Consider the following 13,835-nt stretch of genomic DNA (forward strand, 5'->3'; position numbering starts at 1 on the left):
CCTTTTTAATATTATCCATTTGTGCAAGGCGCCAGAGATATATATTTGTTTCAATGTCTCTCCTCTGACCTGGGACCAGAGTTATATCTTAGGCAGCCGCCTTTATTCTGTCCTTCTATAGAATAATATGTTAATTCACAGTCCATATTTGAGTCACATCTTTTAGAATTAGCGCTACCTTATCTGTTTTTCTGACGTTTATGATCCAGAAATGATGTTCTAGAAAAGACAAGACTATGTTTCTGTCTCGTAGCAGTTTTTATTGTTTTTGTCATTTTATCAGAATATCGTCTAGATATGGATACATTTCTACACCCCTTTTTCTTAATTCTGCCATCACCGGGGCTAATACCTTTGTAAACGTTCTGGGTGATGTTGCTAGTCCAAACAGCAGCGCCATATGTTGGTAGTGTCCCTGATTTATTGCAAATCTGAGGCATTTTTAATGTCTCTTTCCTACAGGGATGTGTAAATAAGCATCTTTTAGATCTATTGATATCATCCAATCGTTTCACTTCTTGGATGATGTTTAGTGAAATCATTTTGAACTTTCTTACTAGTAAGTAGGTATTTACGGTTCTTAGATCCAATACTGCTCTGCAACCGCCGGATGCCTTTTCCACCAAAAAGATCTTTGAATAGATCCCTGTTCTCCTCTGTTCTTGAGGAACCTTTGTTATTACGTTGGCCTGTAATACACTCTTTCAGGATAAAACTCATTTGTTTAATTTTGTGTTTTGTCTGTGTATATTTTGTTTTTAAGAATATATTCCTTCTTGGAATGTTCTTGAACTCCTGTGGTCTACGGTTGTGCTTCCACGGAAGAGTAGGAAATCCGATGGGGCGGGCGTGGCTGGCAAAGGTGGTCGCACATTGCGCCTTGGGCACCCACGTCGACTGGGGCCTGCACCATAGAGGGCTGTACCTTGTGTGCGGAGTACGCTGTCGCAGCCACTGGGGACGAAGCCCAAGTTGGGAATGTGGGAATTTTTAAGGCTTAAGGGTTGCACATGTTACTTTTAAAGTATATCATGTTGCCTACCACTACTTTAAACCTTACAAATGCCAGTGGGATTTACATTGCCCGATACTGTTTGCCCCTGTGGCAATAAAGGATACATACTAAACATAAAAATATGCAGAAATTGAAACTTTCTTTCTATACAAAGACACTGTGTCCTTAAAGAAACAAAAATATCCTTTTTTTTTTTGTTTTGTTTTTTTAAACCGGTTTGAAGCAGGGGGTCTCCTGAGCTGAATCCTATTTATTTCAGCCCCAGGGGCCCCTGCTTCCGGAGACACCTCCAAAGCGGGTGCCGGTATCTCTGCAGAATTCTGCCGTTTTCAGCTCCCTTGTCCCATGGACCAATAGGAAGCTGCCAATCACTGCTTCCAATTAGGCCGCAGGGTCTGGGAGCTTTGAAAAGCAGCCATATAGTGAGCACTGAAGTGGCACCCCCAATGGAGGTAAATAACTCTGGAAGTAAGGGGTCCCTGAAGCTGAAATGAATGGGGTTTAGCTGCAGAGATCCCATGCTTCAATTCAGTATTTAAAAAAATAATAAAAATAAGTGAAAAACCGGCGTGGATTGTCTCTTTAATTTGTCTGATAGTTGAATGAGATTTCACACCTTTCTAAAAATGCAATTTTTTTTTTAACAGGTTTTTTTTTATAAATTTAAATTGAACCAGATGTTCTAATCCATGTTTTAAAAGCAGTGTATGTTTTCTGTGTGATTTAAAGGGAGTGCTAATCTTTAACTTAAAGATGCAGTCCAGGTTGTTTTTTGTTATAGGTTTCAGTTCCGGGGACCCCCTGCTTCCCGAGATACTTACCTCCATAGAGGGTGCCGGTATCTCTGTGGAGTTTAAAGGTCCTGGTCACGCAGGCCAATAGGAAGCCACAAGGGATGAGGTCATCGCTTCCCATTGGCTCGTGGGACATTTAAAGTCGCCATTTCGTTAGGCACACCTTCACACCATTCATGTAGTTAGCTGTTCAGTTCACTTTACCACCATATACCAAGTTACTTTATTCTGTAACTGTCTGGCTAAAGTAGCCATGTGATTCATTATTAACATCAGAGTCCATGTTTGGATATCATCCCAATGTCTAAGATAAGATTCCTTCTATTGTACAGTACTTAAAATAATATTTTTTTTCCAGCAATATATGACAAAATTGTATCTCATTAAAAATATATATTTTCTCTATTCTCATTTGAGAGCATATTGAACAAATCAATTATTTTGTTAGAATACTCTGGCCTTGGTCAGTTAAGTTTTCAACACAGTTGCAAATCGCCGTTATGGTATTCACTCCATTATAAAACAGCAGGAGACTCACTATAGGCCAGCAACCATTACTATGGCAACGGAACGCTATTTAAAAAAGTCAGCTCTCCCTGCAATCTGCTTCTCCACCCCTGACGAAGCTCCGCACGTGAACGAGACGCATAGGGCGCCATGACATCATAATCAGGAACTTTTTTCTGATCAGGTAGGAGCAACTCGTGTTAGACATAGGAGTTGGATATATTTAGCTAATACAGGCAGGTACCATAGATACCATCATTCTAACAGCAATAAAGTGGGCGGAGTCGCTGCAATATGAGAGTTTGCCACAATATAGACCTCTAAATGCATTGTTTCTCTGCTCTTTGATCAATGGCAGTATTAGCCCATACAGCAGTTACTAATGTTACTCTATTTCTAATTATACTATCTCAGGCAGTAATTATACTGCACGCTCTCTTAGGCTGCGCTTATAGTGCGCATGACGGCGACGCATGACATCACCGTCGCCACCCGCGAATGTTGTATTTCGCTTTGCAGCGATGTCACAAGCGACCTGGCCATTGATTGGTTGACTGAAAAATCAAATTTGACCGGCTTCCGAATTTCACGCCGCCACGTCGTGCTTACTATATAAGCACATGCGATGGCGGCAATACATTTGTTTTGCCGCGACGTCGCTTCGCCGGCACTATAAGTGCAGCCTTAGTATTTTGCCGTCAGAGCCTGTCTCTACAGGCTACCTCTATCTATATCCATTTAGTATCCCATATATATTTCTAGCCCATTAATACCATTTATTATACTGGTATTCCCCTTGCAGGGTGCTAACCATTTAGATACAAGGCTTATAAAGGCTCATGTTACAGCTAATCACACCTTTGCCTCTGCCCCTAGTTTAGTGCTTCTAAAAGTTTCTTTTTAAGATTGAGTAAAAGTTACATTTTATTAAAGACTAGCTGAGAGACCCGGCGTTGCCCGGGATGTAATGTTCCCGTTCCTCTCTCTCCTCCCCCCTCTCTCTGTTTGTCCCCCATTCACATCAATCCAGTCCCCCCCCTCCCTCCCTCCTTTACAGCTTCATGTAGCGTGTGTGCGTCAGTCACTGTGTGTTTGCTCGCGCGTCAGTGAGTCTGAGGCAGAAACACAAACACACACAGACTGACTGACGCACACACAGTCAGTGTGTGCCTCAGTCAGTGTGTGCGTGCGTCAGTCAGGCTTTGTGTGCGCGTCAGTCAGTGTGTGCGTGCGTGCGGCAGTCAGTCAGTGTGTGCGCGCGGGGCGTCAAAGGGAGGGGGGGGCGTCAAAGGGAGGGGGGGGGCGTCAAAGGGAGGGGGGGGGGCGTCAAAGGGAGGGGGGGGGCGTCAAAGGGAGGGGGGGGGCGTCAAAGGGAGGGGGGGGCGTCAAAGGGAGGGGGGGGGCGTCAAAGGGAGGGGGGGGGGCGTCAAAGGGAGGGGGGGGGCGTCAAAGGGAGGGGGGGGCGTCAAAGGGAGGGGGGGGGGCGTCAAAGGGAGGGGGGGGGGCGTCAAAGGGAGGGGGGGGGCGTCAAAGGGAGGGGGGGGGCGTCAAAGGGAGGGGGGGGGCGTCAAAGGGAGGGGGGGGGGCGTCAAAGGGAGGGGGGGGGCGTCAAAGGGAGGGGGGGGCGTCAAAGGGAGGGGGGGGCGTCAAAGGGAGGGGGGGGCGTCAAAGGGAGGGGGGGGCGTCAAAGGGAGGGGGGGCGTCAAAGGGAGGGGGGGGGGCGTCAAAGGGAGGGGGGGGGCGTCAAAGGGAGGGGGGGGGGCGTCAAAGGGAGGGGGGGGGCGTCAAAGGGAGAGGGGGGGGGCGTCAAAGGGAGAGGGGGGGGCGTCAAAGGGAGGGGGGGGGCGTCAAAGGGAGGGGGGGCGTCAAAGGGAGGGGGGGGGCGTCAAAGGGAGGGGGGGGGCGTCAAAGGGAGGGGGGGGCGTCAAAGGGAGGGGGGGGGCGTCAAAGGGAGGGGGGGGGGGCGTCAAAGGGAGGGGGGGGGCGTCAAAGGGAGGGGGGGGGCGTCAAAGGGAGGGGGGGGGCGTCAAAGGGAGGGGGGGGGCGTCAAAGGGAGGGGGGGGGGCGTCAAAGGGAGGGGGGGGGGCGTCAAAGGGAGGGGGGGGGGCGTCAAAGGGAGGGGGGGGGCGTCAAAGGGAGGGGGGGGCGTCAAAGGGAGGGGGGGGGCGTCAAAGGGAGGGGGGGGGCGTCAAAGGGAGGGGGGGGGCGTCAAAGGGAGGGGGGGGCGTCAAAGGGAGGGGGGGGCGTCAAAGGGAGGGGGGGGCGTCAAAGGGAGGGGGGGGGCGTCAAAGGGAGGGGGGGGGCGTCAAAGGGAGGGGGGGGCGTCAAAGGGAGGGGGGGGGCGTCAAAGGGAGGGGGGGGGGCGTCAAAGGGAGGGGGGGCGTCAAAGGGAGAGGGGGGGGGCGTCAAAGGGAGAGGGGGGGGCGTCAAAGGGAGGGGGGGGGCGTCAAAGGGAGGGGGGGGCGTCAAAGGGAGGGGGGGCGTCAAAGGGAGGGGGGGGGCGTCAAAGGGAGGGGGGGGCGTCAAAGGGAGGGGGGGGGGCGCCTCAAAGGCATGGATTCCTCCCCCTGCATTTCCTGCAGTGGACAGGAGGGGGGGGGCAGTGGACAGGAGGGGGGGGGGCAGTGGACAGGAGGGGGGGGGCAGTGGACAGGAGGGGGGGGGCAGTGGACAGGAGGGGGGGGCAGTGGACAGGAGGGGGGGGCAGTGGACAGGAGGGAGGGGGCAGTGGACAGGAGGGGGGGGGGCAGTGGACAGGAGGGGGGGGCAGTGGACAGGAGGGGGGGGGCAGTGGACAGGAGGGGGGGGGGCAGTGGACAGGAGGGGGGGGGCAGTGGACAGGAGGGGGGGGGCAGTGGACAGGAGGGGGGGGGCAGTGGACAGGAGGGGGGGGCAGTGGACAGGAGGGGGGGGGCAGTGGACAGGAGGGGGGGGGCAGTGGACAGGAGGGGGGGGGCAGTGGACAGGAGGGGGGGGCAGTGGACAGGAGGGGGGGGGCAGTGGACAGGAGGGAGGGGGCAGTGGACAGGAGGGGGGGGGGCAGTGGACAGGAGGGGGGGGGGGGCAGTGGACAGGAGGGGGGGCAGTGGACAGGAGGGGGGGGGCAGTGGACAGGAGGGGGGGGCAGTGGACAGGAGGGGGGGGCAGTGGACAGGAGGGGGGGGCAGTGGACAGGAGGGGGGGGCAGTGGACAGGAGGGGGGGGCAGTGGACAGGAGGGGGGGGCAGTGGACAGGAGGGGGGGGCAGTGGACAGGAGGGGGGGCAGTGGACAGGAGGGGGGGGGCAGTGGACAGGAGGGGGGGGCAGTGGACAGGAGGGGGGACAGGAGGGGGGACGCAGTGGACAGGAGGGGGGACGCAGTGGACAGGAGGGGGGGCAGTGGACAGGAGGGGGGGGCAGTGGACAGGAGGGGGGACGCAGTGGACAGGAGGGGGGACGCAGTGGACAGGAGGGGGGGCAGTGGATAGGAGGGGGGGGCAGTGGATAGGAGGGGGGGGCAGTGGACAGTGACACACACACACACACACACACACACACACACACACACACACACACACACACACACACACCTCTCAGTTGATGCGCCCTTTCTCAGTTCCGTTTGGCGCCGGAGGTGGGGAGCGACACCTACCTGTACTTCCGGGCGCCGCCACCGTCTGACTCGGCGCCGCGAGGGAGGAAGGGGGTCCGCCATCTTTCGCGCCGCGTGGCAGCTGCGGGAAGCGAGGTGATTTGGAGCGGGGAGGGGGGAGAGGTGATTTGGAGCGGGGAGAGGTGATTTGGAGCGGGGAGAGGTGATGCCGCTGGGGAGGGGGAAGAGGTGATGCCGCTGGGGAGGGGGAAGAGGTGATGCCGCTGGGGAGGGGGAAGAGGTGATGCCGCTGGGGAGGGGGAAGAGGTGATGCCGCTGGGGAGGGGGAAGAGGTGATGCCGCTGGGGAGGGGGAAGAGGTGATGCCGCTGGGGAGGGGGAAGAGGTGATGCCGCTGGGGAGGGGGAAGAGGTGATGCCGCTGGGGAGGGGGAAGAGGTGATGCCGCTGGGGAGGGGGAAGAGGTGATGCCGCTGGGGAGGGGGAAAAGGTGATTTGGAGAGGGGAGAGAGGTGTGTGTGTGTGTGTGTGTGTGTGTGTGTGTGTGTGTGTGTGTGTGTGTGTGTGTGTGTGTGTGTGTGTGTGTGTGTGTGTGTGTGTGTGTGTGTGTGTGTTATTTATTTTTTTGGACCTTTGGCCCGTCACTCCGCCTCAGGCCAATGAGAGGTGTGGGGGGCGGGCCAAGGGGGTGGTGTGAGTGTGTGAGGCCAATGAGAGGTGTGCGGGGGCGGGCGGGCCAAGGGACCAATGAGATTGCCGCTAGGGACACCGGACATCCAGCAGGCAGGCATGCATGCATGCAGGCAGGCAGGCAAACATACAGTGCTTTCACTAATATAGTATAAGATGCTATAGTCCTCTCACCACTAGTATTGAGTGGCACCTTTTCTGGGGTTCTGTTTTCTTTTGACTTTGTTGTATAATTTATCCCTGTGTGTGCATCTGACTATAGATTATAAATAGGCTGAGCGAGGGTTTATTTTAGTGATTTTCTCCATGGTCTGCATGAAATCACACTGCATCGCACATAGCTCAAAGCCTTAGGCTGCGCTTATAGTGCCGGTGACGAAACTATAAGCACAGCCGTAGGCTACAGTCCCAGTGACAGCTCCTGCACGCGGCCAGATCTGCGGTCTGCGCTTGAGCTGCAGGGAGAAAGACAAGATGGTGACGGGGGGAGGTGCGGCCATGTAACGCCGATGGTTCGCACACATTGGCTGAACCGCCGCCGTGACGTGGCCAGCGCTCCGTTGCCACTAGCAAAGAACATTTTTGTCTTTGCAAAAATGTGGTAGCACATTGTGCCGGGGCGTGCAGACAGCCCCATAGAGGGCCGTACATTCTGTGTGCCGCGCATGCCGTCGCAGACACTGGGGACTCGGCCTCGAGGTGATGTGACATTGCGCTCATAAACTAGCACTTGTATTTGTATGATATCACACTGCAGCGGTCATAAGCTTAGAGTCTGTATCTTTATGATGCAACACTGCAGAACTCATAGCAGAGCACATGTCTGGGTATGATGTCACACCGCAGCGGCCATGGCTTGGAGTCTGTCACACTGCAGAAAGCCAGGCAAATGTAGGCGTGCGATGCCAAACTAGAGCACGTATAGCCTGAATCCTTATATCACTTTATAGCTATGTCAGTTTGTCATACTGCAGTGGCCATAGCTTGGAGTCTGGCTGGATGTCATTAAATGGAGATTTGCACTATGAAGTTGTGAGTAGAGCTTAATTTGTATCTCTGTCTGGGAGGTTACCTGCACTTTGGAGGAATTGTTTGTATATAATGTGACAGGGCAGCGCTGGAAGCATTTAACCATCATGATCCACATCACACAAACACAAAGTTTAATATAAATGTGATAAACACATTAGTACACGCAGTGTGACCACTATATAAATTAATTGTATATTATTAAATTATTTCCATAGACAACACCTTTGGATAAAGTTTGCATGGAGTGTAGATTATATACAGATTATAAATGCATACGTATATGATTATTATGGTTAATTTGCAAAGCGCCAACATATTCCGCAGCTCGAAACAATGGAGGTACAGAGGGACTTTATATAAACAGAATTAGATTTTTAAAATAATGACAGACAAGAGCGAACAGATACAGAAGGTAATGAGAGCCCTGCTCATGAGAGTTTACAATCTAGAGGGTATAAGGGGCAAAAGGTAAAGTGGCTGCTTATTGTGGGTTGGAGTATACCTCAGGGTGGATTATAGTCCCGCCGCACAGCTGGATCTATTAAGGCTTTGGAGTGTGGATGTTAGGGGGTGTTGGATAGTGTGGAGTTTAATCAAGCCGCACAGCTTGTTCCAATAGGATTCAGGGGGGTGAGTGGTTGGATGTTAAAAGTATGCCAGATAAACTCCTTTTTTAAGGATGCCTAAGTATCTGAATGCTGGTGAAGACTGATGGTACATGGTAGGGAATTCCAGAGGGAGGGAGCAGCACAGAAGAAGTCTTGTAGGCGGATGTGAGAGGAGGTGATAGGACAGGAGAAAAGGCAAATGTTATGGGCAGAACATAGGGCACATTTTGGTATATGTTTGGGGATGAGGGATGAGATGTAAGGGGGGCAGCGTTGTTGAGAACTTTGTAAGTCAGAACTAGGGTTTTAAATTGGATTCTAGAGGATATCGGAAGCCAGTGTATGGATTTGCATAGTGAAGCAGCAGAAGTGGATCAGTTAGTGAGGTAGGGGTCTGGCGGCAGCATTTTGGATGGATTGAAGTGGGGACACGCAGAATGCCAAATAGAAGCAGGTTGCAGTGTGTTTATATATATATATGTATATAAGCGGTCCCCGCTTTTCCGACGGAATGTGCGGGTCCCATGTTAATCTGCGGCGGTGACCGTCGGAAAATTGGGTCCGGCGTCAGATAATGCGGTGGACTGCATTATGAGGCGTCGGATAAGGCATCCGACAGAAAGTGAGGACCACCTGTATACACACAACCAAATGCCTGCATGAGAATACATAATTATACATATTTGTTCATATAAACAGATTAGAAATGGTTTTATGTACAAATAAGCATACATTAACATAAATGTATTCATATTTATATAAAGACACATACAGATGTGCATATACATACAAACGTTGTACAGGTGTGTATATATAAATGTGGATAAATGTGTGCATGTATATATACACACAGAATATGTATATACATACTGCACAAGTGTGGATTAATAAATGTATGTGTATATGTGAGCTAGCAGTGATTCGACAATTCTCACATACATAAGTATGAGGCATATAGATCACACGCTATAAATTCCTACATTAAAGCATGTGCAAGCATATACACATACATTAAACGGTGTATATTTAGTAAATGTCGATTTCGCCAGCCAGGGTTGAGTTCCAGGGGTAATTGTGTCAGCAGAGGTTGGGGCTTTGAGGCCTTACTTAAAAACCCCTTAACCCGTTACTCCTGTCCGCCCCTCATGTTTCTGACCCGTTACTGGCTCTCACCTTTGAACAGATAATCGTACTCGTCGTCTCTGGTTCCCATTTTCGAAGCTACTTTTTGCAGATACCAAGCGACCGACCCTCCCCGCGGGGCAGCGCAACCGACACTGGGCCCAGGGGCGGGGCCTCGTCTGTAAGCGACAGTTGGGGTGTCCAATCACAGGACACATAACAATAACAGTGGTCACATTTAAAGGGCGGGGCCTTCCTTTAAGAACGACAGACGCAATGACCAATCACAGGACAGCTACCAGCAGCACGAAGTCTGCTGCCTTCAGACGTGAGATGTAAACTGGTAGACCACGGGCGAAGCAGCCAATCACGAGACAACAAAAAAAACGGGATTATATGGAGAGCCCAGGTGGATAGGCGCAATGAGATACTGATCTATAGGAGCCAATAAAGAACAGACGTGATTTGATTGACATGGGGAGTGGCCAATAGAGGTGTTACGATAGGTGCAAGCTAGGGAGGGAGAAAAAGAGTACTAAATTGTTATCATTGTATTGACCATAGAGAGCGAGTTAGGGAGTAGGATATTTATGATATATGATATATACAATATATGTGTGTGTGTGTATATATATATACTGGCTTAGAACATGGCGGGGCCAGGTGAAGTGTACACACGGGTCCTCTTATGCCCCCTCCTCGCGTCACGAGATAACGGCACGTGATTATGTTATGTGATGTCGCGTCATGTGACGTACCTGGAGATGACAGAGTTTACAGAGGTTGGAGCAATTTCGAGAGGAGAGTTCGAGAGGAGAGACTTGCAACCTGTGGTGGGATTCTGCCGGTTCACACCGGTTTGTGCGAACCTGTTACTAAAATTTCACAAGTTCGCTGAACCGGTGCTTAATTCTCTCACCTGTCCTGGCAGCGGGCGGCTTCTATCAGCATCTCCCGGCATCTTTTCCCTGCATACCTTCTCAATATGGCCATGCGGCGTCAAATGGTGCGTTGTCATCCCAACGGAAACACCACGTGACATAACCGCATCAAGTGATGACCCGTTGCTATGGTAATGGGACGCTACGTGCCATCATGACGTTACGCAGCATCGCATTATCATGGCAACGCGGCGCCATATGACGCCGCCTGGCCATATTGAAAAGATTTGCAGGGGGAACATGCGATGCCGGATCATGCTGGGAGACTCCGCCCGCCGCCCGGACAGGTGAGGGGGAGATCTTGTGGAGATGTGAGGGAGAGATCTGGGGGAGATGTGAGTATGATGAGGGGGACTGGGGGAGATCTGATGATGATGAGGGGGAGAAGCTGATGGTGATTTCCATAATCATAGTTTCAATGTTGTGGTGGTTAAAGTGACTTTAACCAAGACAACATTGAAACTGTGATTACGGAACTTGGGGCAGTGATTATTGATGTTGGGACAGGGGAGAGCAAGGGGCGGGGTGCAGCCGGCCCTGATTTATCAGCATTATCTTCAAACCTTGTCCATCTATCCTTGTTCTTGCTGGATAAAGGACTCCCCACTGATCTTCCATATACTATGGTTGCAAGTCTCTTCTCCAAATTGCTCCACCAAATTTTCTGATTTCATCTTCCAATTTTACTTTTGGTCGTCGTATTGCTCTTCTAATCTCTTCTAATCTAGTCGAGTACTATCATTGTCCAACTATGGTAATTTCTTCTTGCGATAAGTCCAGCCCATTACCATTTTAATTTCTTCACCCGTGTAATGAGGTCACAGAGTTTGTATTTTTTTAACCCATTCATTCTCTCTCTTGGGGTAATATCCAGCTCCATAGTTCTGTGAGCTGTCTTTAGCTTCTGAATTATCTTTGTATTTAGGGTTTCACATCCATACGTGAGCACGGGCAAAATACATTTGTCAAAAATGTTCCTCTTGAGTCAAAGTTTCCTTGAAAGATTGCACTCCATACCATTTTCATTCTCCTGTTGATTTTATTCAAAAGATTCACATCCATTGTCAGTTGCCGACCAAGGTTGACATACAGAAGTCTTCTAGTTCAATCCCATTTATTTCGAACTTTGCAGAATGTACACATTTGTTGAACATCACTTTGGTCTTGCTGAGATTCATATGGAGGACCACTTTCTTACTTGCGAGTTCTCCAATTTGTTGCTGGAGGTCTTCTGGACTTGTGGCAAAAATAACAATGTGATCTACAAATTGTAAAAGTGACTCAAGTATTCACCATTGTTTTTGATTCCTTTTTCTTCCCAATGTAATCTCTTGAACAACTCTAAGGTTTGTGCTGAAAAGATTTGGTATGGTGTCTGGTGATCCACTTACCTTTTCATTTGCTGTTTATTGCTGCAAGCATTTCCATGAGAGAAAAGGGAAGTACCACGTGTACTTTACTTGTGGAAATGGGCCTGAAGAAGGGGCTTCCTCCACTAAAACGTTGCCCCCCCCCCTTGTTTAAACTTTTTTTCCCTTTATTCACCATGATTTTTTGCTGTTTAAAATTGAATTGTCAGAATATGACATATTCGTTTGTCCACCAGCGCAGAGGTTCTGTAATCTTTTTCTGTATTTACCTGTGCATCATCCCTTGTATCCTGCATAGTGGATCTGTATTTGTACATATGTATATTATTTCTGAGAAATACAATTGGTGCAGCCCATGGACTCTTGCTCTCTCGGACTATCTCATTACTTAACATTCTTTTAAGCATTACCTAAACTCTTGGTACAGAGCAGGATGAATGTTTCTGTACCTTTCTTTTACAGGGGCACTTTCGACACCTGTGCGATCCCCACTCTTTCCCATAGTGTGTTAGTAAATAACGGCTCTAATAGAACAACTTTCCCTCTTGGAATTCCAGTAGTACAGACGCAAGCTTCAGTAATTATTTCTTGACATGCTAGAATAACTAAATTCTTCTATAGCTGTATATGGGCTTCAAACTATTCCAATCTCCCCCCCCCCCCCCACTCCCCCCACAGCTGCAGTAATATCTCTGTTCTTTTGACAGACTCTGAACATCCTTTATAATAATCTTTGTTCTGTACATTTTTAAGAAGAAGACTATCCAACTCCTGCAGAACAGGAGTTCTTTTGAAAGCTCCTTGTACAGTACTCGAATATATTTGTATATAGTTATCATATCCCCTCTTAGAAACCCCTCTTCTAGCCTCTCCTCATAAATCAGATTATTCACCCCCCTTAGAGTTTACAGCTGTGGCCTAAAAAAGCAGTCATCGTGGGTTCTAGTCCTGTGGGTCTGACATCATTCCAGTAATTAGGTTGGTGCCTTAGGCTTATCAACCCTGCGCAGGCGGTCCTCGGTTATCCAACGGAATCCGTTCCACAAACTGCCGCCGGATAGTGAAAATGTCAGACTGTGAATCCCATGTTAACCTCCGGTGGCGAGCGGCGGATAATCAGTTCCGACGTCGGATAATGCATTCCGTGGAATACATTGTAATCTGTGGCATAATCGATTCGTCATAAAACGAAATGGTGGATAGCGAGGACCACCTGTATAGTTGGTTTGGAAACTTTTAGGAAGTGTGGGATGAAACTCATTTAAATATACTAGCCAAGTACCTCAGGTGTGCTCCTTTTTCAGCCTTTTATAGGGGGAGCAGGGCTGTCGCAGAGCGCGAGCGCTTGCAAAATTTTAAAGGACAACCCGCGCTCATGCTTGGAGAGCTCTCCAAGCATGAGCAAGCTCGGCGCCAGTGGGGACAAAGCCTTAAGGTTACGATGGTAACATCCACAGCTAGAAAATCTGGATTTTTAACACTAGAAAAAAAAAACTACATTTTTTTTTTTTTTACTTCGTAGGACATGCTCAGGGGACAATATACTAACATTATATGAGTTAAACTCATATACGCTTCTGGTGGAGATTGCTGCTTTAAATTAATATCCAATTAATTTTCTAATTCACCACCAGATGGAGCTCAATCATCATTTTATATTAACTGTATAGGTCCATCAAAAACCTTCACTGATCACATTGGCCCAGATGCACTAAGCTCCGTTAAATCAAGGAATATAATGTCAGGTTACCAAAATTAGTAACGGACTAGTGACGTAACCAGCGACCCGCTAACCCCCGCAATGCGTGGTGGCCGAACTGGCCAGTGCTGGAAGTTGAACCTGGCAGCTGCCAGAGTTCGAGCCCAATTTCTGTGTCCGTCTGCTGGTGTGGGGCCTGTGCTTGCTGTGGGGCGGAGCCCTCACACCTCCGCGGTCAATTCCTCCTCCTCCTCCTGCTTATATCCCCACTCGGAAGTCAATCAGGCCTAACCTTCAGCTGAGTGGGGGGGGATTGAGTGTGAGGAGGGGTGAGGGATTGAGTGTGAGGAGGGGGTTGAGTGTGAGGAGGAGGATTGAATATGAGATGATGGTTGTCGAGTGAAAGAAGGGGAGATTGAGTGTGATAGGAGGGGAAATTGAGTGAGAGGTGAGGGGGGAATTGAGT

General features: G+C 49.9%; 1 protein-coding gene across 1 annotated transcript in view; it reads right to left on the minus strand.

Moving 5' to 3' along the window:
- The window catches only part of RAB11B (RAB11B, member RAS oncogene family), a 29,524-nt gene extending 19,960 nt beyond the window's left edge, over nt 1–9,564 (minus strand). The window contains exon 1 of the mRNA XM_075611681.1: nt 9,411–9,564. Within this exon, the coding sequence (XP_075467796.1) occupies nt 9,411–9,450 (40 nt within the window). The 5' untranslated portion in view covers nt 9,451–9,564. The remainder of the gene's footprint in view (nt 1–9,410) is intronic.
- Between the last annotated feature and the right edge of the window lie 4,271 nt (nt 9,565–13,835).

This window comes from Ascaphus truei, chromosome 8, assembly GCF_040206685.1.
Source record: "Ascaphus truei isolate aAscTru1 chromosome 8, aAscTru1.hap1, whole genome shotgun sequence".
Classification (NCBI taxonomy): domain Eukaryota; kingdom Metazoa; phylum Chordata; class Amphibia; order Anura; family Ascaphidae; genus Ascaphus; species Ascaphus truei.